A 26,267-nucleotide genomic window follows, 5' to 3' on the forward strand; every position below is an offset into this window, starting at 1 on the left:
TGGAAGGTTGAGTGATGCCTATGATGGTGGATAGGGTTGGGGGTGGAGTTGAAGCAGGTGGAAGGTCGGGTGATGCCTACAATGGTGTGAGGGTGGATGGGATGGGGTGGGGTGGGTGGAGCTGAAGCAGGTGGAAGGTGGGGTGATGCCAATAATGGTGTGAGGGTGGATGGGATGGGGTGGGGTGGGGTGGAGCTGAAGCAGGTGGAAGGTGGGGTGATGCCAACAATGATGTGATAGTGGGTGGGGTGGGACGGAGCTGAAGCAGGTGGAAGGATGTTGACTGGGCTGAGAGCAATGAAACAGGCACAGTCGGAGGCTGGTCTTCTGTTCACCAGCTGTATTCACAATACTCTGAGCAGAACAAAAACATTTTTTTTGCAAACTCGTTTTTTTTTAAATACAAATGTCAACATGTACAAATTTGTCAATGAAGGAGATGAAACACGATGCTGTATTTGACCACCGAACTCCTAAAAAGGTCCTGGGTTGAGCCTCATTCACAAAATAAAACATGGCATGATCAATGTTCAGTAAAGTGGGCACAGATAAAGCTTTCTATGGATTGTGGGTTCTCATGTGTTTGGTCAGTGCGGAAGGCCTGTAGAAGCTTTTTCCACATTCCATGCAGCAGTGCGGTTTGATCTTCTTGTGAATCTTCTGGTGGTTCTCCATAGTCTTTTCCTTTATGAAGCACTTTCCGCAGGTGTCGCAGGTGAATGGCTTGATCTTGGTGTGGATCTTCTGGTGCCGGTACAGCACCGACTTGGAGGTGTAAGATTTGCCGCAGATAGAGCAGAGGTGCGGCTTCTCCCCCGAGTGGCACCGGCGGTGTTTCATGAGGTCGGAGCTGCTGTAGAAGCACTTGCCGCAGTCAAGGCAGGAGAAAGGCCGTTCCCCAGTGTGAGTTCGCATGTGGTTGATGAGCTCAGAATTACTGACGTAGGCCTTACCGCACTCCGTGCAGGAGAACGGCCGCTCGCCCGTGTGGGTCTTTTCGTGGCGGACGACGCCAGAGCGCAGTGTGAAGCACTTGCCGCATATAGAGCACGGGTGGGGCTTTTCCCCCGTGTGGCTACGCTTGTGCTTGCCCAGGTCCGATTTGGTGATGAAAGACTTGTCGCAGTCCGGGCATGGGTGGATCCTCAACCCCCTGTGCCTCTTGCGGTGCTCGTTGAGTTCGGATTTGCTGCCGAAGCATTTCTTGCACTCGCAGCATATGTAAGGCCGCTCTCCTGTGTGGCTGCGCTCGTGGATCACCAGATGAGGAATGCGGCTGAAACACTGGCCGCACTTAGCGCAGCAGTAAGGCTTTTCACCCGTGTGCTTCCTCTGGTGGAACAAGACCTCTGACTGCCAACGAAAGCACTTTCCACAGTCAGGGCACATGGGCCTTTTATCCGGGGAGAAAAATCGTGCAGGCTTCCTGACAGATTCCTTACCGGGCGTAGAATTCACTTGGTCTACACCGGTAGGCTGTGTAAGCTCGGTGGAGATGGTTGTATGGGGGGTGTGCTCTGGTTGAGTAACTTCTGCCTGTATGATATCTGTAGCTGAAGGCTGTATGTGATCATTCTGAACAGGCATAGGTGGCAAGTGGTCTTTACCAGTCACTGTAGGTGGCGTATTGTCCGATCCAGCACCTGTTGACCTTGGGTGGTCTGTCCGGACATATGTAGATGCCACATGATTGGTAACTGAAGCCTGCACATGGTCCACTGGAGCGGGTGTAGACAGAACATGATTGGTCGTAGGCTGCAAGGGCTCAGTTGTAGGTGACGCCTGCACATCTGCACAGGTAAGAGCTAATTGGCTTGTGGAAGTAGCAGCTGACTGCGGGGAGTCAGTTCCACCAGGGCCACATGGCATCTCCTCCACAGTCTGTGAATCATCTGTACAAACAGGCAGTGGTTGCACCTCCATGGGTGCAGGAGGTTCACCATCAGAAAGGTCTCCCTCATCGCACGACGAGAAGTCCACCGCCGAGTTTAGGTCCAATTTGCTCATGATTGGGTCACACATAGTCGACATGTCATCTTCTTGATCGTTGCTGTTCTGGACTTCGTTAGAGCAGCCCGGAGAGGGGACAGAGGCATCGGGGACTAGAGGTGTGCTTGTGGATTCCAGTACATCTGTAGAGGAGAAGAGAACAAAATTAAACTTTTTAAAAATAAATGATTATTAATAATAATAGTGTGTGACTGGGGGGGGGGTGTTAGAGTGTAAGCTCCTCTGGTGCAGAGACTGACATGAATGGCACAGTGTTCCCTGTACAGCACTGCGGTATATGTCACAGCAAAACTGACAAATTTGCTTTGAATCTAGGTGCCAGCTAAAAAAAATTAGGAGTCAGGTTTTTTTTTAGCTTAGCGTGAGTTGTCGGCACCGAATAATTTGTGAGGTGCAGAATGCAGGACACGGAGTGCAGGGGAAGGGTACAATGTGCAGAATGCAGGACATGGGATGCAGGGTGCAGAATGCAGGGCATGGGGTGCAGAAGAAGGGTGCAGGACATGTGTTGCAGAACATAGGACATGGGGTGCAGGAGAAGGGTGCAGAATGCTGGGCATGGGGTGCAGGGTGCAGAATGCAGGACATGGGTGAGGGGTGGAGGTCATGTGGTGCAAGGTGCAGAACGCAGGACATGGGGTGCAGGAGAAGGGTGCAGAATGCAGGCCATGGGGTGCAGAACGCAGGATATGGGGTAAAGGTCACTGCAGGACATGGGGTGCAGGAGAATGGTGCAGAATGCAGGGCATGGGGTGCAGAAGAAGGGTGCAGGACATGTGTTGCAGGCTGCAGAACATAGGACATGGGGTGCAGGAGAAGGGTGCAGAATGCTGGGCATGGGGTGCAGAATATGGGTGAGGGGTGGAGGTCATGTGGTGCAAGGTGCAGAACATGGGGCGCAGGAGAAGGGTGCAGAACGCAGGACATGGGGTGCATAATGCAGGACATAGGGTGCAGGACATGTGGTGCAGGGCGCAGAACGCAGGATATGGGGTAAAGGTCACCGCAGGACATGGGGTGCAGGAGAATGGTGCAGAATGCAGGGCATGGGGTGCAGGAGAAGGGTGCAGAATGCAGGCCATGGGGTGCAGAACGCAGGATATGGGGTAAAGGTCACTGCAGGACATGGGGTGCAGGAGAATGGTGCAGAATGCAGGCCATGGGGTGCAGGAGAAGGGTGCAGAATGCGGGGCGTGGGGTGCAGGACATGTGGTGCAGGGTGCAGAACGCAGGATATGGGGTAAAGGTCACAGCAGGACATGGGGTGCAGGAGAAGGGTGCAGAATGCAGGACATGTGGTGCAGGATGCAAAACGCAGGATATGGGGTAAAGGTCACCGCAGGACATGGGGTGCAAAGAGAATGGTGCAGAATGCAGGGCATTGGGTGCAGGAGAAGGGTGCAGGTCATGTGTTTCAGGTTGCAGAATGCAGGACACGGGGGGGGCAGGTCATCACAGGACATGGGGTGCAGGAGAAGAGTGCAGAATACAGGGCATGGGGTGCAGAAGAAGGCTGCAGGACATGTTTCAAAGAGTGAAGAAAGCAGGACATGGGGTACAGTAGAAGGGTGCAGGTTGCGGAATGCAGGGCATGAGATGCAGGGTGCAGAACACAGGACATGGGGTGTACGTCACTGCAGGACATGGGGTGCAGGAGGAGGGTGCAGAATGCAGGACATGAGGTGCAGAATGCAGGACATGGGGTGCAGGGTGCAGAATGCAAGACATGGGGTGTACGTCACCGCAAAACATGGGGTGCAGGAGAAGGGTGCAGAATGCAATGCATGGGGTGCAGGAGAAAAGTGCAGGATGCAGAATGCAGGACATGGGGTGCAGGGTGTAGGACAGTAGTGCACTCCCCGTGTCCTCCCCAGCAGTGTCTGAGAGCAGAGTGGGCGCAGAGGGCAGCTTGTGTGTAAAAAAACAACACGTCCCTCCCTGGCTCCTTAGCTGGCTGCTTTGCAGGCTTGCCCTGCTTACTACTGTAAGGACCCTGCAGTCCTTTTTCTCAGCACCTTGTGGGTTCTCTGTGGCAGTGCCGAGGCGGCACCATGGTGGAAGATTCAGTCCCAGTCCTTCCTCTCTGTTCTGTCGAGGGGCTCTGCGGGGACACAGGCAGCTGTGAGCAGAAGCAGGAGCCCATGCTGAAAGTAATGTGGCCGCGAAAAGGAGAATTAGAAAGATCGGCAGCGGGAGCTCAGTGAGGTGAGTCCTCTCGGAACTCGGTCGCTGTCCTGCCCCTAAATTCCCATTCGTCTGTCAGTGACGATCCTGGCCGTGGTAGTTCCCAGCCCACAGCAGTCATTCCTGTGAACATTCAGCGCGTGGAACGCCTGATCCTGGATCAACGACGCAGAACCTGTCGTGAAATCGCACAAGAGACGAATCTTCCTGTGCGAATGCTGAACGCAATGTTAACCACTTGAGCTCCAGAGGATTTACCCCCCTTAATGACCAGGCCTCTTTTTGCTACACGGCGCTGCACTAATTCAACTGATAATTGCGCGGTCATGCAATGCTGCACCCAAACTAAATTTACGTCCTTTTTTTCACACAAATAGAGCTTTCTTTCTGTGGTATTTGATCACCTATACGCTTTTTATTTTTCACGCTATAAACAAAAAAAAGGCCAAAAATTTTGAAGAAAAACAATATTTTTTACTTTCAGCTATAAAAAATATATAGTAAACTCAAAGTTGGTTATAAATTTAGGCCAAAATGCATTCTGCTACATGTTTTTGGTAAAAAAAAATCCCAATAAGTGCATATTGATTGCTTTGTGTGGAAGTTATAGCGTCTACAAACTATGGTATAAATACTGCAATTTACGCCATTTTTCTACTATACAGCGCTGCGCTAGTTTAACGGACAATTGCGCGGTCATGCAATACGGTACAGAAATGAAATTTACATCCTTTTTTCCCCACAAATTGAGCTTTCTTTTGGTGGTATTTGATTGCCTGTGCGGTTTTTATTTTTTGCGCTATAAAAAAAAAAGGCTGACAATTTTGAGGAACAAAAAACAATATTTTGGACTTTTTGCTATAAAACATGTCCAGTAAAAAAAAAAATGCAAAAATCAAATTTAGTCATAAATTTCTGCCAAAATGCATTCTGCGACATGTCTTTGCTAAAAAAAATCCCAATACGTGTAAATTAATTGGTTTATGTGAAAGTTATAGCGTTTACAAATGGCGGGAAAGATACTGGGATTTTTAGGGTTTTTTTTATACTAATAATGGCAGCGATTAGCGAATTATGGCGGCGATCAGTGACTTATGGCAGCGACCAGCGACTTATGGCGGGACTGCGGCGGACATTCTGACATTGGGGGGTACTGACTTGGGGTCACTGACATCCCCAAAAACACTAACACAGTGATCAGTGCAAAAATGCTGTCTGTCACTGTTTGCCGCCGATCGCCGGGAAACAAACAGGAAGGACCGGCTGTGACCCGGCGACTGACATCCGCGGCAGTGATCGGTGGGACGGATAGGGTGGCGGCACACTTCGCGCGCGCCCCCTATCTGTTTACAAAACACACGTTTTAAAACGTGGTTTTGCCTGCCTGTGCCGCCCTGCCGCCGTATTTCTACAGTGGCAGCGCGGCAAGTGGTTAAGGAAGTGAAGCCAGCTGTCCTAGGATGGTTCAGGCGTAACAACAAATCGTTCTATGCCGAAGCTTTCCAGGCATGAGTTGGGATAAGTGTAGAAATGTAGCAGGGGAGTATGTTGAAAAATAAATGCAGTTTCCACTCCTTGAAATTTGTTCTGTTATAGAAACTCAGTAGTCCTGGTTTGACTTGAACACCCCTCGTAAATGTATAATAACTTGTGACTGTGTTGGGGACATTAGAATGTAGGCTCCTCTGCTGTCTGGCCTTGCCTGGCTGCGGTCTTTGCATTCTTTCCCATAATCCCCCACTAGTTGTAAAATGGAGCAGAGAAGTGCGCAAACATTGTGTCTACATGTAAGGATGGACGGCACTTAACATCTCCTTACCTTCAGATTCTGGGATCTGCTCATTCTCCACCAATGGGTCCTTCTCCAGGGTCTTCTCTGCCTCTTGAAGAACAATTTGCTCCAACGAAATGGAGACCTCGACTTCCTCCGAGCCATTGGGAACCTGACACACACAATGACACCGTCACCATCCAGACACATCCCTTGTCTGTTACTGGAGAATGTCCCAGAATTCCCGTCACCACTCACCTCTCCTGTCAGCAGCTCAATGATCTTCTGGGTGACTTCTAAGATCTTCTGCTCGCTGTTCCTCTCCACTGCCAGGGAGTGAGGAGGAGGCACTGCAATGGTCACCAGATCACCAGACTTCACAGCAGGGAATCTCTGCATAAAACCAAAAACAATGTCATGTGACCTCCCAGAATCCTGCTCACCTCTCCAGTCCGTGTTTTATTAATAGAAGATAAGAGCTATGTCATGTGACCTCCCAGAATGCTCCTCACCTCTCCGGTCAGCAGGCAGATGATCTCAATGGCAAGGTTTAATATCCTCTCTGCAATGGGTTGACCATCCTTGTCCATTGCGGCAGATGACTTTGTACAGCCGGCCTCTCCCGGTGGAAGAGGTGCTTAATCTATTTCACGTCAATATTCATAAAGCCTAGTTATAGAGGACAAAATACAAACATCACCCAACCAGCATGGAAATAATAAAGACACATAGATAGTCGAGCTCTAGCTCACTCCTTTGCATACCCATTGGTCAGCGAGGCTGCATATCACAACAATGGGGCAATATTGAGGTTTGGGAGGCAGGAGGAGGCCAGTCCTGGGTTTCTGCAATGCACACCTAATGTAGAGTATCTACAGTTATATCTCATAAGCCGATGTCGCAACACAGACATCTGTCAAGTATCCTAGAAAACAAGTCCACCAGTCTATGTCAGCCAAGTCTCAGTAAAATTCAAGGACAGGCAGTTCCTCCACCACTGCAACAGCCTATGAAAAGAGGTGTCACTGGACAGTTGTTGAGCTGCCTTTATTCCACCAAATGTTACGTATTTCCTTGTGGGGGACTCAGAGACAAGGAAAATTCTCTTGACCAGGCTTTAAACGTATCAACATTTGCACTGAAAGACCAATGCAGCTCCAACATGTATGGCCAGGAGAGATTGCAGCGAAACATGAGCAGGTAATGGCAGTGCTGTGTTTTCCTAAAGTGACACTTTCCAAGACAATATTTGGTTCTGAAACAGTTTCATATGCACACAGACTCCACTCGGCTCCGTGTCCTCACAGTCCTAGGGTCTCTCAAAAGTTCTTCTAGTGCCTCATTGCAGTCATTTACCCATGTCCTCAGTCATGTCCTCACAGTTCCATCTCATCACTCATGTCCTCACAGGTCAATGTCCTCACATGTCAATGTCATCAGTCATGTCCTCACAGTTCCATGTCATCAGTCATGTCCTCACAGGTCAATGTCCTCACAGTGCCATGTCCTCAGTCATGTCCTCACTGCTCCATACCCTCCATCATGTCCTCCAGTTCCATGTCCTTGGTCATATCCTCACATCTCCATGTCTTCAGTCATGCCCTCACAGGTCCATGTCCTCACAGTTCCATGTCCTCCGTCATGTCCTCACAGTTCCATATCCTCAGTCATGCCCTCACAGTTCCATATCCTCAGTCATGTCCTCACAGTTCCATATCCTCAGTCATGTCCTCACAGTTCCATATCCTCAGTCATGTCCTCACAGTTCCATATCCTCCGTCATGTCCTCACAGTTCCATGTCCTCAGTCATGTCCTCACAGTTCCATATCCTCAGTCATGTCCTCACAGTTCCATGTCCTCAGTCATGTCCTCACAGTTCCATGTCCTCAGTCATGTCCTCACAGTTCCATGTCCTCAGTCATGTCCTCACAGTTCCATGTCCTCAGTCATGTCCTCACAGTTCCATGTCCTCAGTCATGTCCTCACAGTTCCATGTCCTCAGTCATGTCCTCACAGTTCCATGTCCTCAGTCATGTCCTCACAGATTCATGTCCTCAGTCATGCTCTCACAGTGCCATGTCCTCACAGTGCCATGTCATCAGTCATGTCCTCACTGCTCCATACCCTCCATCATGTCCTCCAGTTCCATGTCCTTAGTCATATCCTCACATCACCATGTCTTCAGTCATGCCCTCACAGGTCCATGTCCTCACAGTTCCATGTCCTCAGTCATGTCCTCACAGTTCCATGTCCTCCGTCATGTCCTCACAGTTCCATGTCCTCCGTCATGTCCTCACAGTTCCATGTCCTCCGTCATGTCCTCACAGTTCCATGTCCTCCGTCATGTCCTCACAGTTCCATGTCCTCCGTCATGTCCTCACAGTTCCATGTCCTCAGTCATGTCCTCACAGTTCCATGTCCTCAGTCATGTCCTCACAGTTCCATGTCCTCAGTCATGTCCTCACAGTTCCATGTCCTCAGTCATGTCCTCACAGTTCCATGTCCTCAGTCATGTCCTCACAGTTCCATGTCCTCAGTCATGTCCTCACAGATTCATGTCCTCAGTCATGTCCTCACAGATTCATGTCCTCCGTCATGCTCTCACAGATTCATGTCCTCCGTCATGCTCTCACAGATTCATGTCCTCCGTCATGCTCTCACAGTTCCAGGTCCTCACAGTACCATGTCATCAGTCATGTCCTCATAGCTCCATGTCTTCTGTCATGTCCTCACAATTCCATCTCCTTAGTCATGTCCTCACAGTTCCATGTCATCAGTCATGTTCTCACAGCTCCATGTCATCAGTCATGCCCTCACAGTTCCATGTCCTCCATCATGCCCTCACAGTTCCATGTCCTCCGTCACGCCCTCACAGTTCCATGTCCTCCGTCACGCCCTCACAGTTCCATGTCCTCCGTTATGTGCTCAAAGTTCCATGTCATCAGTCATGTCCTCACAGCTCCATGTCATCAGTCATGTCCTCACAGCTCCATGTCATCAGTCATGTCCTCACAGATTCATGTTCTGTCATGTCCTCACAGATTCATGTTCTGTCTTGTCCTCACAATTTCATGCCCACATTATGCCCTCAGTCATGTCCTACAGTTCCATGTTCTTAGTCATCTCCTCACAGCTCCATCTCCCCAGTCATGTCTTTACAAGTCCATGTCATCTGTCATGCCCTCAAAGTTCCATGCCCTCCGTCATGTAATCAAAGTTCCATGCCCTCCGTCATGTCCTCAGTTATGTCCTACAGTTCCATGTCTTTAGTCATGTTCTCACATCTCCATCTCCCCTGTCATGTCTTTACAGTTCCATGTCCTCAGTCATGTCCTCACAGCTCTATGTCCTTAGTCATCATGTCTTCACAGCTCCATGTCCTCTGTCATGTCCTCAAAGTTCCATATGCTCAGTCATGTCCTCACAGAGTTTAGTGTCCTAATACAGTCCCTTACCCTATCACATTGTCCTCACACAAATCCATTGCCCTCACACAGTTCCTCACACAACATCTCATTCTAACACAGTCCCACTAACGATACACAAAACAAAGAGGAGACGCCATTGTGTCCCTACAGTCCTGTTCCTTCTCAGAGGTTCCATTGCCCTCACACAATATTGTGTTCTCACACATGCTCTTCTTCCAGTTCTGTACGTTAGACCCATAGTCCCCAATCTACCAACCTTTAGCCAACACTCATCCATGAGAATTAATCCGGGAGATCAGAAATTAAAATCGGCAATGTTGGGAGATGTTCCTGTAGCTCCAAGCCCAACGTAACATATGCCACCGCACATCTCTGGTATCCATGGAAACCCGCAGGATTAGACACCCCCAGTCTTCACAAGGGCAGGAGTAACCCTACACATGACTGGCTTACCATCATCAGCTGAGTTGAGCCATTTTTTTTTTTAACATGCAAGAAAACTGGCAACATAATAACGAATGATAATGTGCTTTTCCACCATAACTGGCTTCAGCCACATCAGTAATGGGCTCAGTGCAGCAATGAATAAGCAGATAATATGGCCTCCTCCCTAGAAATGATGGGTAGACTTCAGTTATAGCCTTCCTTTAAGATCCCTCCCCCACCCCCTTTATATAATTGTCGCAGCTCGCCCCTCCAGCCAATACATCAACAGAACAGCAATTATAACCGAAGAAAAAAACATTACCACCATGTCCTCCCAGGTACAGGAAGTGGTTTCCTCCAGTCTGCAACCTCTTCCGGGTTTTGCGTTCCAGCTGGTGCTCCTCTGTGCGTTCCACGCGATCTGCACTCTTCTGGCCGGCCGGCCTTTTCCGCGGCTACGCGCTCCGGTGTCCGCGGGGACTGCAACCCTCTTCCGCGGGTACGGGGACCGGTGTCCGCGGGGATTCTTCCGGTCCACAATTAGCGGTTCCGCCGAGCAGCCGGTCATGGAAACGACACGTTCCGCGACACTGGGAAGCGGAAGGAGTCAGATATCGATTTATTCAACCATACCTGTCAGGCGCGATCTCTACTGCACATGCGCACTGCCTTAAAGGGATAGTCCACTTTTTATTTTTTTTATTTATCATTTTTTTAATTTTTTTTTTAATATGAAAAATCAGCTACACTCTCCTAAATATTAAAAACAAAATGTCGGCAACTGATCGGAATTTCCATATCTGATATTGTCATTACAACAGCCGACTGTTGTTTTCCATTGTCGGCCATGCTCTTCATAGGTTCGCTTACAGGGAAATTTTGCAAAACCAACCAGAATGGCGATTAGAGGTTAATTTAAGAAAAAAAAAATTAAAAAAAAAAAATTGTGTCACAAATGCTCCCCATAGTGTGTCTAATATGTCCGAACCTCCGTTTTTCTAATTATTTCCTATGATTGTTAGCGCCACCTAGCGGCCATTATGCTGTGGCTGTTTTTTTCACGGGGAGCATTTCCTGATGGTGAACGCAGTGTTTTAATTTCAGGGTTGCGTTTTTTTTTTTTAATTTTCTATGTAACCAACAGACAGAAAGACTTAAAAAATAAAAATGCTTTTTTTTTATTTTATTTTGACCAAAAAAAAATAAAGTAACCATCAAAATTAAACTAAGTCAAATATTAATGGTAAAAAAAAATATAGAAATAAAAAAAAAAACAGCTGAAAAGTATTAGGTAAAGAAAAAGGTGAGGAGAAAGTTAATTAGGGCTGAGCAGTGTTAAAAAAGGTGTCAAAAGGATTAGATTTTATTTAAAGAAAATTGTATTTTTTCTTTTAAGGTTTCTTTAGGTGATGCAGATCAAACGACAAATGAAATAAATACAATACATTATTATATGATATTTATTTAATGACATTTTTAAACTATCTGCGAGTGTGATTTTACATGAAGAGGCTGAGGAGGGGAGATTTTTTTCTTTTTTTAATGCTCATTTTCTTTTCATACAACAAAAAATTAACCATCAAAATGAAAATAAATCAAATATTATTGGTAACAAAATAGAAATAAATAAAAAAAAAATCAGAAAAATAATAGCCAAAGGAAAAAGGTGAGAAGGAAGTTAATTAGGGCTGAGCAGGGTTAAAAAAGGTGTCAAAAGGATTAGATTTTATTTCAAGAAAATTGTGTTTTTTCTTTTAAGGATGCAGATCAAATGTCAAATGAATGAAATAATTAATACTATACATTATTACATGATATTTATTCAATGACATTTATAAACGATCTGCAAGTGTCCTTTTACATGGAGAGGCTGAGAAAGGGAAATATTTTTTTCTTTTTTTAATGCTTATTTTCTTTGCATACAACAAAAAAATAACCATCAAAATGAAAATAAATCAAATATTAATGGTAAAAAAATATAGAAATTTAAAAAAAACATTCTTTTAAGGTTTCTTTAGGTGATGCAGATCAAATAAATGAAATAATAAATACAATACATTATTATATGATATTGGCTGAGGAGGGGAGCTTTTTTTTAATGCTTATTTCTTTTTTCATGCAACCAAAAAAATAACCGTCAAAATGAAAATAAATCAAATATTAATGGTAAAAAAATATAGAAATTAAAAATTTCTTTAAAGGTTTCTTTAGGTGATTCAGATCAAATGAATGCAATAATAAATACAATACATTATTATATGATATTTATTCAACAACATTTATAAACTATCTGCGAGTATCATTTTACACGGAGAGGCTGAGGAAGGGATTTTTTTTTCTTTTTGTTTTTTAATGCTTATTTTCTTTTCATACAACAAAAAATAGCAATCAAAGTGAAAATAAATCAAATATTAATGGTAAAAAAAATACAGAAATAACAAAAAAAAAACAGCTAAAAAATATTAGCTAAGGGAAAAAGGTGAGGAGGAAGTTAATTAGGGCTGAGTGGGGTTAAAAAAGGTGTCAAAAGGATTAGATTTTATTTAAAGAAAATTGTATTTTTTCTTTTAAGGATGCAGATCAAATGTTAAATTAATGAAATAATTAATACAATACATTATTATAAGATATTTACTCAATGACATTTATAAACTATCCGCAAGTGTCCTTTTTTTTAATGCTTATTTTCTTTTCATACAACAAAAAAATAGCAATCAAAATAAAAATAAATCAAATATTAATGGTAAAAAAATATAGTAGTTTAAAAAAAAAATTATTTTAAGGTTTCTTTAGGTGATGCAGATCAAATGAATGAAATAATAAATACTATACATTATTATATGATATGTATTCAATTACATTTATAAACTATCTGCAAGTGTCCTTTTACATGGAAAGGCTGAGGAAGTGAATATTTTTTTTCTTTTATTTAATGCTTATTTTCTTTGCATACAACAAAAAAATACCCATCAAAATGAAAAATGAATCAAATATTCATGATAAAAAAAAATATAGAAATAACAAAAAAAAACAGCTGAAAAATATTAGCTAAGGGAAAAAGGTGAGGAGGAAGTTAATTAGGGCTGAGTAGGGTTAAAAAAGGTTAAAAAAATATAGAAATTAAAAAAAAAATTCTTTTAAGGTTTCTATAGGTGATGCAGATCAAATGAATGAAATAATAAATACTATACATTGTTATATGATATTTATTCAATGATATTTATAAACTATCTGCAAGTGTCCTTTTACACGGAGAGGCTGAGGAGGGGAGGTTTTTTTTTTTTTTAATGCTTATTTTCTATGCATACAACAAAAAAATAACCATCAAAATGAAAATAAATCAAATATTAATGGTAAAAAAATATAGAAATTAAAAATAAAAAATAAAAAAATTCTTTTAAGGTTTCTTTAGGTGATGCAGATCAAATGAATGAAATAAGAAATACTATACATTATTATATGATATTTATTCAATGAAATTTATAAACTATCTGTGAGTGTCATTTTACAGGAAGAGAGTCTGCCTTTTGACAGCCATTCCTGTTGTGTAATATAAAAATGCCTGCTGTCATTTTGACAGCCGGGAAGCAGCAGTGAAGGGGGAGGGGGGGAAGCTGGGAATAGGAGGTGTGTCCTGAAAACGTTTGTAGGCCGTATCTCCTATGTTCAAAATCCTCCCGTGATGAAGCGCGCCAAGCCTGAATCTTCATATTTTTTTTATGAGGACACCTCAGTGACTCAATGAGAGGTGCTTCAGCCACCTACGTCCCTGAGATACAGGAAAAAAAAAAATTGACCGTCTATGGAGGACGGGAGGTAAGCAGTTCCAGTGAGTGGTTTCACACGTGCTTTTCACCCAAAATCTGTTTTTTTTTTTATTTAATATTTAAATTAGACGAAGAGTAAAAAAACAAAAAAATGCTGTATATATGTTATATATATATTTTTTTTATAGTCCTGGTCAAGGAAAAGTGACAGGTTCTCTTGGCGGCACTACCGACTCATCCCGTGGTGCTCTTCTAAACTGCATCTTGGTGGCCTTTCGGGAAAGGGTACGACTCATTGATAAGGTGAGTACCAAGGTGGTTGCTTTGTGCCAAAACCATTTCCCACAGTCGGGACATAAGGCCGCTTCCTCCCAGTGAACCCTTTGGTGCCCAACAAGGCCCACTGCTCGAGAAGAGCTGTTCACAACCCGAGCAACCAAATGGCCGCTCTTGAGCGTGGGTCTTCTGATGCCTGAAAAGAGCTGAGCCATCGGCAAAGAACTCCTTTCACTGAATGGCGTCTCCTTGCCATGACCCTCCGATGTTTGGTGAGGTCGGGCTTGTTGGTAAAGTGTCTTCCACAGTTGTCGTATGCGTAGGGCTTCTTGCCCGTGTGAAGACGTTGATGTTTGAGGAGGTCGGAGCTTCCAGCGAACTGTTTGCCGCACTCTGAGCAAGAGTAAGGCCTCTTGCCTGTATGGGTTCTAAAGTGTAAGATCAGCTGGCTCTTCCTAAGAAACCGTTTGCCGCATTCGGCACACAGGAAAGGCTTTTCCCCCCGATGGGTCCTCTTGTGTGCGTCGAGATTGTAGGACCGGTTGAAGCGTTTTCCACACTCGGAGCATTCAAACGGCTTCTCTCCGGAGTGAGTCACCTCGTGGCGGGCCAGTTCCGACTTTGATGGAAACTATTTGCCGCACTCTGGGCAAGGAAATTTGACGGACAAAATCTGGTGCCACCTAAGGTGCCTGGAGAGGTCGGAATGTGCTGCAAAGCATCGCTTGCAATCTGGACATGGCAAGATCTTGTCCTGGTGGATTTTTTGATGCCGGCCAAGGTCTGCCTTATTCGTAAAACACTTCCCGCACTCGGAGTACAAAAAGGGCTTCCGGTTCCACTGGATCCTCTTGTGCCGGGCCAGGTCAGAGCTGTTGGTGAAGCTTTTCAGGCAGACGGTACAGGAGAAAGGCTTTTCTCCTGAGTGAGTACACTTGTGGAGAACGAGACTCTCTTTCCGGAGGAAGACTCTCCCGCAGGAGCAGGAAAATGGCTTTTCTCCTTTGTGAATCCTGGTGTGGGCCGCAAGGTTTTCCACCCGGTTAAAACACCGGCCACATTCGGGGAAAGCGAAGGGCTTCAAGCCTGTGTGAATTCTTTCATGCCGGGTCAACAATACGGGCAGGAAAAATCGCTTGCCGCACTGCAAGCAAGAGTTTTCATGGCCTTCAGCCTTTCTGAGTTTTAATTTCTGGCCAAGATCTTCGCCCTCCGAACGAATTGGTCTCTTTCTTTTGTCCGCCAGTTTGGCTTTGCGAAGATTTGAAGTCTCATTTTTTGCCGGCAAAGAGACCTCATCTCACAGATTAGCACCCTCCTCTCCCGGGTCTTGATTTTTGAACTGTGGGGTACAGATGGTGTTGGCAAGCAGTTCTTCATCGCAGGTCATGGATATCTCACTGACCTCACTGGAGATGTATGCTATGTCCTCGTTCTCTGTGTATATTGTGGCAAGGTTTCCATTCTCCATAGGCACCAGCACCCCTTTGGTGTAGACGGTTGTATACCCGTGGTCATTATAAATGTTGGCAACAGCGTTTCCATCCTGAGCAGAGACAACCTAGTCAAGGTCTTCTGTAGTGCAGGCTCCGATGTCGGCTTCCACCGTTGCCGGGACTTCCTGCGTGTTAATTTTTATAATGAACCCAGCTTCGTTGACTTGACTATTGGAAGAGCCTGTGGTAGTGGGTAACCCTCCAAGGGAGCCAGGGGAGTAAAACACGTCTGCTGGAAAACAACAACAAAATGTTAACCAAACCAAAAGCCATCCTGAGAGTGTGCTGTCAACCAGGTGTTGTGTTTTGGGACCTGAGCTTGTGTGGTGCTCCCTCAACTTTCACCCAAAACCTCCCACACCCAGAAGTTCTGGGACCTGAGCTTGTGTGGTGCTCCTTCAGCTTTCACCCAAAACCGCCCACATCCAGAAGTTCTGGGACCTGCGCTTGTGTGGTGCTCCCTCAGCTTTCACCCAAAACCTCCAACACCCAGAAGTTCTAAGCCCTGCGCTTATGTGGTGCTCCCTCAGCTTTCACCAAAAAACCTCCCACACGAAGAAGTTCTGGGACCTGCGCTTGTGTGGTGCTTCCTCAGCTTTCACCCATAACCTCCCACACCCAGACGTTCTGGGACCTGCGCTTGTGTGGTGCTCCCTCAGCTTTCACCCAAAACCTCCCACACCCAGAAGTTCCATACAACCCCATCACTTTGATCTTGTTTACGTGGAAATATGAGGCTGGATGGTTGTAAACATTAGAAAGATCATCATAACTCAATTTACCATGAAAGTTTTCCACCACCACTTCTCTATAGGCTTCTTTGTGTCCATCAGAGCTCTGAGAGTTCTCCACCGCAAGTGAGACCGAGACATCCTGACACCTTATAGGAACCTGACATACACAATGATACAGTCACCATCCAGACACATCCCTTGTTTGTTACTGGAGTATGTCCCAGAATTCCCGTCACCGCTCACCTCTCCTGTCAGCAGATCAATGATCTTCTGGGTGACTTCTAGAACCTTCTTGTCGTTGTTTCCCTCAGGTGTCGGGGAGGAAAGCAGATGCTCCATGGTGGGGTTCTGCATTTTTTTCAAGTTGGGTGCAACCCAGCCATCGGAGAGCTTGAAAGTGATGTACTTCTGGAGTAAAAAGGAAAAACAAATAAGCCAAGCTCAGTATTCTCCATTTTTTAAAGTAATTTCATGTGACCTCCCAGAATCCTCCTCACCTCTCTGGTCAGGTCTGTGTTTATTAATAGAGATAAGAGTGACGTCATGTGACCTCCCAGAATCCTCCTCACCTCTCTGGTCAGGTCTGTGTTCTATTAATAGAGATAAGAGTGATGTCATGTGACCTCCCAGAATCCTCCTCACCTCTCCGGTCATGTCCGTGTTTTATTAATAGAGATGAGAGTGATGTCATGTGACCTCCCAGAATCCTCCTCACCTCTCCGGTCATGTCCGTGTTTTATTAATAGAGATGAGAGTGATGTCATGTGACCTCCTAGAATCCTTCTCACCTCTCCGGTCAGCAGGTAGAGGATCTCCAGGCTGAGGTTTAACATCTCATTAACAGGTCTTCCGCCTTTGTCCATCCTGAAGGTTTCATTTATAGGATTCTGGATCTGCTGGTGGTCCATCTTCCTTGTGATCTCTGTTGGTGATGTACACGGAGAAGACAAGGCAGAAGGTAAATGTAGACAAGGCCGGACTACCCCCACCACAGCCTGTAGGAACACAAACTATGGTGGACAACACTGCCACCTATCTTCTGTGATCACCATTACACACAGCATATTCTCGAGTTACCAGCCGCAATCTGGCCCCATATACAAATAACAATATGTCTACAAACCTAAAGAAAATTATTATTATTATACAGTATTTATATAGCGCTAAAAGGTTTGCTCAGCGCTGTACATTATAGTGGGGGACAGAACATGAGACAATACAGTAACAAAACAAAACACGAGGGGTTCGAGGGCCCTGCTCTTTCGAGCTTACAATCTAGGAGGGAGGGGATAGTTGTACAGGAGGAAGTGGCTGTGGGGGATGGAGTGGTAGGAGGAGTGGAGGAGATCGGCTGTTAAGTGAGGGCGGGGTAGGCTTCCCCGAAGAGATGGGTTTTCAGGGTGCGCCTAAAGGTGAAGAGGGTAGGTCTGATGGATTGAGGTAGTGAGTTCCAGAGGATGGGGGAAGTCCTGGAGAAGTCCTGCAGTCGAGCGTGGGAGGTGGAGACCAGGGAGCTAGAAAGTAGGAGGTCTTGTGAGGAGCGAAGAGTACGGGTTGGGTGGTATTTGGGTATCAGGTCGGTGAGGTAGTTTGGGGCAGCGTTATGAATGGCTTTGTATGTCTGTGTAAGTAGTTTGAATTTAATGCGTTGGGCAATCGGGAGCCAGTGGAGGGAATGACAGAGGGGGATGGCAGAAGCGGAGCGGTTGGTAAGGTGGATGAGTCTGGCCGCTGAGTTCAGGTTAGACTGAAGCGGGGATAGTCTGTAATGAGGTAGGCCGGTGAGAAGGGAGTTGCAGTAGTCCAGACGTGAGATAATAAGAGAGTGAACAAATTGTTTAGTAGTGTCTGGGGTTAGGAACGTACGTATTTTGGAGATGTTGTGGAGGTGGAGCCTGCATGAGTTTGCCAATGATTGGACATGGGGTTGGAAGGACAGGTTTGAGTCTAGAGTGACACCTAGGACTTTGGCTTGCGGGGTGGGACTGATGGTGGCGTTGTTGGTCGTGATGGAGAGGGTGGGGGGGGGGGGCGTGGGCTGGGGGGAAAATCAGGAGCTCAGTTTTAGAAAGGTTCAATTTGAGGAAATGGAGCGACATCCAGTCTGATATGTCGTTCAGTAGGTGGGTGATAAGGGTGGAGACTGAAGGGGTGAGGCGAGGGGTGGAGAGGTAAATTTGCGTGTCATCGGCGTAGAGGTAATAGTTGAAGCCGTGGGAGTGTATCAGTTTGCCGAGGGAGGAGGTGTAGATGGAGAAGAGAAGGGGCCTGAGGACAGAGACTTGGGGGACCCCAACAGAGAGGGGGAGGTGGCAGCGTTATAGGTAACGCTGAAGGAGCGTTGGGACAGATAGGAGGAGAGCCAGGAGAGAGCGGAGTCTCTGTTGCCGAGGGAGTGTAGTTTATTAAGGAGGAGGGGGTGGTCAACTGTGTCAAAGGCCGCGGAAAGGTCAAGGAGTAAGAGGACCGAGTAGTGGCCATTAGCTTTGGCGGTTAGCAGGTCATTAGTGATTTTGAGTAGGGCGGTTTCGGTGGAGTGTAAGGGACGGAAGCCAGACTGTAGTGGATCAAGGAGGTTGTTGTCAGTGAGGTGGGCGCTTAGGCGATTGTAGACTAAGCGCTCAAGGAGCTTGGAAGTAAATGGCAGCAGGGAGATGGTTCTAAGGTTGTTCAGGTCAGTGGGATCCAGGGAGGGTTTTTGAGCATGGGGGTGATGTGCGTGTGCTTTAGGGGGGAGGGGAATGCGCCAGTAGAGAGGGAGAGATTGAAGATGTGGGCAAGGGAGTGTAGGATGTGAGTTCACTATATCCGCTCTCCCCAGACCCCGCATTCACTATATCCGCTCTCTCCGGACCCCGCATTCACTATATCTGCTCTCCCCGGACTCTGCATTCACTATATCAGCTCTGCCCGGACCCCGCATTCACTATATCCACTCTCCCGGACCCCGCATTCACCATATCCGGTCTCCTCGGACCCCGCATTCACTATATCTGCTCTGCCCGGACACCGCATTCACTATATCCACTCTGCCCGGACACCGCATTCACTATATCCATTCTCCTCGGACCCCGCATTCACTATATCCGGTCTCCTCGGACCCCGCATTCACTATATCCGCTCTCCCCGGACCCCGCATTCACTATATCCGCTCTCCCCGGACCCCGCATTCACTATATCCGCTCTCCCCGGACCCCGCACTCACTATATCCGCTCTCCCCGGACCCCGCACTCACTATATCCGCTCTCCCCGGACCCCGCACTCACTATATCCGCTCTCCCCGGACCCCGCACTCACTATATCCGCTCTCCCCGGACCCCGCACTCACTATATCCGCTCTCCCCGGACCCCGCACTCACTATATCCGCTCTCCCCGGACCCCGCACTCACTATATCCGCTCTCCTCGGACCCCGCATTCACTATATCCGCTCTCCCCGGACCCCGCACTCACTATATCCGCTCTCCTCGGACCCCGCATTCACTATATCCGCTCTCCCCGGACCCCGCACTCACTATATCCGCTCTCCTCGGACCCCGCACTCACTATATCCGCTCTCCCCGGACCCCGCACTCACTATATCCGGTCTCCCCGGACCCCGCATTCACTATATCCGGTCTCCCCGGACTCTGCATTCACTATATCCGGTCTCCCCGGACTCTGCATTCACTATATCCGGTCTCCCCGGACTCTGCATTCACTATATCCGGTCTCCCCGGACTCTGCATTCACTATATCCGGTCTCCCCGGACTCTGCATTCACTATATCTGGTCTCCCACAGTACACAGAACATGGAAATGCTATTATTTCAGTAGATGTAAACTGCTAAATCCCTTTTCTCATCAGCAGTATATAGCAGTCTTGTGACTTCTATCAGTGTCCAGCAGAGCACTGGTTAAAGCTTGTAGGAGGCGTTTTCTTTCTGCTCTAGGAGGATACAGAACCCCTAACCTCTGTCTGGATAGTGCTGATTGGCCCTATGCTGATCACATGTACCCTCACAAGAAAAAAAAAAGCTCTTTAACCATGCACACCAAACTGAGCATGTACAGTGACTCCACATGATATGTCTTATCAGGAGATAAGAGGGGGACACTGAAAGATGGGGAGGATCAGAGAAGACAGGATCAAACAGCCTTTTTACAGAATGCAGAGGATTAACCCCTTAGGATGCACAGTGAGTATAACAAGCATGCTTTACTGTATTCAACAGACTGATTGTCTGTTGTGGGTTCAGTAACACTTTACAGTACAGTGGATCACAAATAAAAACAGGGTGCATTAAAAAAAAAAACTGGTTCCCATGACTACAATGGGCCCCAACACTACAAACACAACACTTAAAGGGATAAGACCAGTTCTTCCCGTTCCCGTTTTATTGCAATGATATCTCTTCTGTGAAACCGTTCCTGAGCTCATTTTACCTGGAAAGCTCACCTGCACCCTTCAAAACACACACACAGGAAGTTCATATTTCCTCTTTGTTACTTCCGGGTTCACAGCGTGGCCGGCGCTTCCCTAGCAATCGGGCATGAGAAGTTTCAAGGTCCACTGGCCCTTGATTGGCCGTTTACATAGACGGACTGCAGTTCTCGCCTATGACCAGCAGGGGGGAATCGCTTATGACCAGTGGAACGCAAACACGGAAGTCCGGTGAAACTCAACTGGCTGGAAGTGATTTGGCAGGCATAAACAAGCAGCGTCTCTTATAATATTCTTGTAAATTAAGGAAAGGAGCACCTTCAGTTTCCACACGTTCGGTCCTGCCCTTGCCAAACTCCATAGCTATCCTGGCAGCATGCCCGCATCAAACATGACCGCTTGCGCTTTACGCCTCACACGTCGGAAGCGCTTTCACCCTTTTCTATACGCAGACGCATGCGCAATGAGCGGGGTGAAGCCGGTGGTGAAGGGTGTAGCAGCAGGGAGAGGAAGGTATACGGGACTTCTGTGTGGGTGATGGGGCTGAGAGGTGGCGCAGTGAGGGGGTGGGGAGTTCTGGGGGAAAACATGCCTGTGGACAGTTGTCTGCAGAGCTGACACTCTAATGAGTGGTAGAGAAGACACCACTGTCTGTGTTCTAGAGATGGGGAGATTGGTTATCTGCTAGTCCTGCCTGAGCTGGCTGCCCTGCGTCCTCTGGTTTATTGATATGCAGTGGGCGGAGCGTTGGCGCTGTGTAATTGGGCGGGGAGGAGTATGGTTGGAGGATTGCAGATATTGTCCAGCATGCTGGACAGTGTGTGTCAGCCATAATAAGGGTTGCAACGCCTGTCACCATGACAATGGGAAATCCGGGGGAGGGGGAACACTTAACATCGGGGGTTGGGGTGCTGCTGTCCGATGTTCAGGATGGATCTCTCCTCCAGGTGACACGGTTGCAGTCTCTTAACAGTCTCCTGTAATGTGTCCTCTGGCTCTCCGGACTGATCAGAAGGTCTTCAGGGGTTTCCTTTAACCCCTCGCCCTCCGGAGGATTCCCCCCCCCCCCCCTTCCTGATCAGGCCATTTTTGGCGATATGGCACTGCGTTCCTTTAACTTGACAATTGCGCGGTCATGCAATGCCGCACCCAAATGAAATCTCCGTCCTTTTTTCCCACAAATACAGCTTTCTTTCGGTGGTATTGGATAATTTTTTATTTTTTACGCTATAAACAAAAAAAAGGCCGACAATTTTGAGGAAAATAAACAATATTTTTGACTTTCTGCTATTAAACACGTCCAGTAAAAAAAAAATTAAATTTCGTCATAAATTTCATCCAAAACGTATTCTGCGCCGTGTCTAAAAAAAATTCCCGATACGTGTAAATTAATTGGTTTACGTGAAAGTTACAGTGTCTACAAATGGCGGTATAGATACTGATATATATATATATTTTTTTTTTCACTAGTAATGGCGGCGATCAGCAACTTATAGCGGGCATTCTGACACTGGGGGAGGGAACGAACTTGGTGTCACTGCCATCCCCAGTGACACCAATACAGTGATCGGTGCTAATAAAAAGCACTGACACTGTACTAATGGCACTGGGCAGGAAAGGGGTTAACATCTGGGGCGATCAAAGGGTTAACTGTGGGTGTTTAATAGGGAGACATGCTGTGCAGAGAGATACAAAGCAGCATGTCCTTGCTGCCGGAGAGAGATCTGTGTTGTTTGCATATAGATCTCTCCCCTGTCAGTGTTCCTCGGTGATCGCTGGGTGCCGGTGGGGAATCTCCAGTTGGGACCCGGTGATCGACATCTGTAGCCGCCAATGGCGGTGCAGATAGGGCCGTGTGCTCACCTTCTACCTGGAAATGCAAAATCACATATACATAGATTAATTTGCACAGCCCCGCCTCCCTGTAGCAGTAGTTCTGCTATAGGGCGGTCTGGCAGTGATTAATGTGACAGCAGTCTCTTGTAACGTGACAGGTGTGATCTATAAGGTGACAGCCTCTAGACGTCTCCTGTAATGCGACAGTCTCTAGAAGTCTCCTGTAATGCGACAGTCTGTAGAAGTCTCCTGTACTGCGACAGTCTGTTGAAGTCTCCTGTAATGTGACAGTCTGTAGAAGTCTCCTGTAATGTGACAGTTTGTAGAAGTCTCCTGTAATGCGACAGTTTGTAGAAGTCTCCTGTAATGCGACAGTCTGTAGAAGTCTCCTGTAATGCGACAGTCTGTAGAAGTCTCCTGTAATGCGACAGTCTGTAGAAGTCTCCTGTAATGCGACAGTCTGTAGAAGTCTCCTGTAATGCGACAGTCTGTAGAAGTCTCCTGTAATGCGACAGTCTGTAGAAGTCTCCTGTAATGCGACAGTCTGTAGAAGTCTCCTGTACTGCGACAGTATGTTGAAGTCTCCTGTAATGCGACAGTCTGTTGAAGTCTCCTGTAATGCGACAGTCTGTAGAAGTCTCCTGTAATGCGACAGTCTGTAGAAGTCTCCTGTAATGCGACAGTCTGTAGAAGTCTCCTGTAATGCGACAGTCTGTAGAAGTCTCCTGTAATGCGACAGTCTGTAGAAGTCTCCTGTAATGCGACAGTCTGTAGAAGTCTCCTGTAATGCGACAGTCTGTAGAAGTCTCCTGTAATGCGACAGTCTCTAGACGTCTCCTGTAATGCGACAGTCTCTAGACGTCTCCTGGAATGCGACAGTCTCTAGACGTCTCCTGGAATGCGACAGTCTCTAGACGTCTCCTGGAATGCGACCAGTCTCTAGACTTCTCCTGTTATGTGACAATCTCTAGAAGTCTCCTGGTATGTGACAGTCTCTAGATGTGTCCTGTAATGTGACAAGTGTGTCCCATAAGGTGACAGTCTCTAGAAGTCTCCTGTAATGTTGTAGTCTCTAGAAGTCTCCTGTAATGTAACAGGTGTGTCCTGTAAGGTGATAGTCCCTAGAAGTCACCTGTAATGTGGCAGCAGTGTGTAGCATGTCCCCTGTATTGTGGCTTCTTTCCCTAGCAGTAACCTGTAATGTGGCAGCAGTCTCCTCTAATGTGGCAGCAGTCTCTAGCAATCCTCTGTAACATGACAGCAGTGTCTAGCAGTCTCCTGTAATGTGGCAGCAGTCTATCATGTGACAGCTGTGTCCTGTAATGTGGCAGCAATCTCTAGCAGTCCCTTATAATGTGGCAGCTGCCGTAATGTAATGGAACCACCCCTAGCAGTCTCCTGTAATGTGACTGCAATCTCTTATAAGGTGACAGTCTCTATTAGGGTCCTGTAATATGGCAGCAATCTCTAGATGCCCCCTATAATGGGACAGGGGTGTCCTATAATGTGACAGCAATCTGTAGCAGTCCCCTGTAATGTGGCAGTAATCTCCTGTAACGTGGCAGCAATTTCTAGCGGCCCCCTGTATTCTGGCATTTTTCTCTAGCAGTCCCCTGTAATGTGGTAGCAGTCTCTTATAATGTGGCAGAAATCTCTAGCTAGATTATACAGGAGGCACAACCTATCTGCTAGGCACCTTTATTGCCCATCCTGGTATTGATTGGGTAGGCTATGTCTTCTCGTTCTGCAGAATCCTGTTGTAGTTCCCCTCCCCCGTTCTCTGGTTTTAGTGGACAGGAAGTCAGGGAAAAATAGTCTATTTGCATATCTCTGAATCGTCACACGTTGACTTTTCTCATTTTCAGTATTTGTTGTGCGCTCTTTTAGGGCAGAATGCCGTCGTGCATCGTGAAGGGCTGCAACTTTTCATGGAAGAAGAAAGACCCCAATATCATCCTTCACTCCTTCCCGGGGGACCTCGCCGCCATCAAGTCTTGGCTGCTGGCCATGGCACAAGCCACAGAGCAAGAGTTCGAGAACATCGACGAGCTGTGCCAGAAGATCCTGGTTGGAAAGGCGAAGGGCCTGTACCGCATGTGCTCCCAACATTTTACCGTGGACTGCTACTACCAGAGGGGGATGCTGGTCTCCTTGAAGAAGGAAGCCTTACCTTCCATATTTCCCGACAAGGAGACCATCGAGCTGAAGGCCATGAGGCCAAAGATGTATAAACCTCGAAAGAAAAAAGTTCCTCCACCCGACTCAACACTGGTAGACATGGGTGTAGGTGGTGTTCCCACAACAGTGGTCATGGGGCTTCCTCTGAGGGTCGTAAAACTAGAACAAGATGATCCAATCCCTCTACCTAATCCTTATTTAATTTCAGACGATGGTTACTATATCCCCCGCAGTGATCACTACGGTCACAGGCGGCCATGGAACGCAGATTGGAATGGCAGAGTTGGTGAGGCTTTACCTCCACAAAAGAGGACCAGAAGTCTTGGAACAAATACAGAATACTTTCCTGGCCAGAGACACAAGGCCACCCTCACCGACAAAACCATCAGCATGAGACACAAAGAGGTGCAGACGGAAAAAAGCAAAGAGGACCAGCAGCCATGCGGTTGTCAGCAGGAGTCTAGATTGGCCAGCCAACTTCACTCTGATGTAAGAACCACAATATATCAGTCCAAAGCACTTCTGATGACCACAGAGGCATTTCCCATAAAGGACAGAACTCTTGAGTTATCTCAACATCAACTATCGGAAATTGGGTTGCCTTCCAACATCAATGGTGTTCCAGAAAGTCCAGAATCCAGACGGTGTACAGAGGTAGTAGGTGTTCGCGATGTAGGATGTTCCTATTCATGGCCCGCGCTAAAGGAAGAGAAGCCACCAGTCACCACCATTTTATGTGATCCTAATGTAGAACATACCTCAAGGCAGATCAGAAGCTACTCATCTGTTAAAGAAGAATATGAAGCCAACGAGGAGCAGTCCAAGGAACGTAACATTAGACCTGGGGACACGGACTTGGCCAGGGAGGAAATTCCTGGGACAAGCACCTCGTCTGATCCCAGTTCCGAAAACAAGTACATGGTTTTTGACAGCTGCCTGAATAAGCTTCTCATGTACTGCCGGTGCCTTGCCGACGATAGCTGTAATGGGCGCATAGTGAAGTATAAAAAATTCTTTGTTGGGTCCAGCGTGTCCGTGAAGGCTGAGTGCTCGAATGGCCATCGGTTCCACATGTGGGACAGTCAACCATAAATGTCCTGAAGCATCCTGAGATATGCATGTCACATATCAAACGTATTCTAGTAATTCAAATAATACTGAGTCAGGGAATGTAGTCCTCCGGGGAGGGGGTGACCTGGTGGTATTGTCCAGTAGATGGCCCCATGCATCTAGGGTTCAGATTCACATAATAATCTATGAAAACTTGAGATGAACTGGCAGGAAGCAACATCCATAACAGCCTTTCTCAACCAGGGTTCTATGAAAATCTTGGGTCCCTTCAGAAGTTGCTAAGGGTTCCTTCAGCAATGATGGACTGATCTGCTGCCTGGTGGTGCCCACATAGTATTGGCACCAACACCACTCACTCTTTCCACTTACCAACAGTCCAAGGATGTCCTCTTCACATTGACCAGTCAGGAAGCAACAGCCTTTCTCAACCAGGGTTCTATGAAAACGTTGGGTTTCTTTTAGAGGTTGCAAAGGGTTCCTTCATTAATTCTCCTGTCTGTTGGTGCCCATACAGTCTTGGCATCGACACCACTCCCTCTTTCCACTGACCACCAGTGCAAGGAAGCCTTCCTCTTGTTGGCTATCAGTATGGTGTGGCTAATGTACCATGAGCTTTAATCATTTTTAGCAGGGGTTCCCTGAGTTCTGAGTATTATTTCAAGGGTT

At 46.9% G+C, this 26,267-nt stretch overlaps 3 protein-coding genes across 7 annotated transcripts; 1 reads left to right on the forward strand and 2 right to left on the reverse strand.

Moving 5' to 3' along the window:
- Positions 1–320: 320 nt before the first annotated feature.
- LOC149453527 (uncharacterized) lies at positions 321–10,414 on the reverse strand. 2 transcript variants are annotated; one of them, XM_089688388.1, is made up of 5 exons: positions 10,143–10,414; positions 6,478–6,634; positions 6,224–6,358; positions 6,014–6,137; positions 321–2,132 (listed from the first exon to the last, which is right to left on the reverse strand). In XM_089688388.1, the coding sequence occupies exons 2-5, from the start codon at positions 6,553–6,555 to the stop codon at positions 559–561; spliced, it is 1,911 nt and encodes a 636-aa protein (XP_089544514.1). In that variant the 5' UTR covers positions 6,556–6,634; positions 10,143–10,414; the 3' UTR covers positions 321–558. The 2 variants fall into 2 exon arrangements, with proteins under 2 accessions (XP_089544514.1, XP_089544515.1); XM_089688389.1 differs by lacking the exon at positions 10,143–10,414 and adding an exon at positions 9,651–10,066.
- Positions 10,415–12,069: 1,655 nt separating this feature from the next.
- LOC149453528 (uncharacterized) lies at positions 12,070–20,662 on the reverse strand. Of its 4 annotated transcripts, none has more exons than XM_089688546.1 (6): positions 20,532–20,662; positions 16,882–17,015; positions 16,591–16,683; positions 16,337–16,501; positions 16,142–16,250; positions 12,070–15,591 (listed from the first exon to the last, which is right to left on the reverse strand). In XM_089688546.1, the coding sequence occupies exons 2-6, from the start codon at positions 16,999–17,001 to the stop codon at positions 15,425–15,427; spliced, it is 654 nt and encodes a 217-aa protein (XP_089544672.1). In that variant the 5' UTR covers positions 17,002–17,015; positions 20,532–20,662; the 3' UTR covers positions 12,070–15,424. The 4 variants fall into 4 exon arrangements, with proteins under 4 accessions (XP_089544672.1, XP_089544673.1, XP_089544671.1 ...); XM_089688547.1 differs by having other exon boundaries at positions 12,070–15,588; positions 20,519–20,656; XM_089688545.1 differs by having other exon boundaries at positions 20,519–20,656.
- A 326-nt stretch (positions 20,663–20,988) lies between these two features.
- LOC149453529 (uncharacterized) lies at positions 20,989–26,267 on the forward strand. The gene is made up of 2 exons (XM_089688496.1): positions 20,989–21,029; positions 24,240–26,267. The coding sequence occupies exon 2, from the start codon at positions 24,246–24,248 to the stop codon at positions 25,620–25,622; it is 1,377 nt and encodes a 458-aa protein (XP_089544622.1). The 5' UTR covers positions 20,989–21,029; positions 24,240–24,245; the 3' UTR covers positions 25,623–26,267.

The sequence above is a fragment of the Staurois parvus genome, unplaced genomic scaffold (genome assembly GCF_062004578.1).
Source record: "Staurois parvus isolate SC_StPar_1 unplaced genomic scaffold, SC_StPar_1.0 ptg000449l, whole genome shotgun sequence".
In the NCBI taxonomy this organism is placed as follows: Eukaryota; Metazoa; Chordata; class Amphibia; order Anura; family Ranidae; genus Staurois; species Staurois parvus.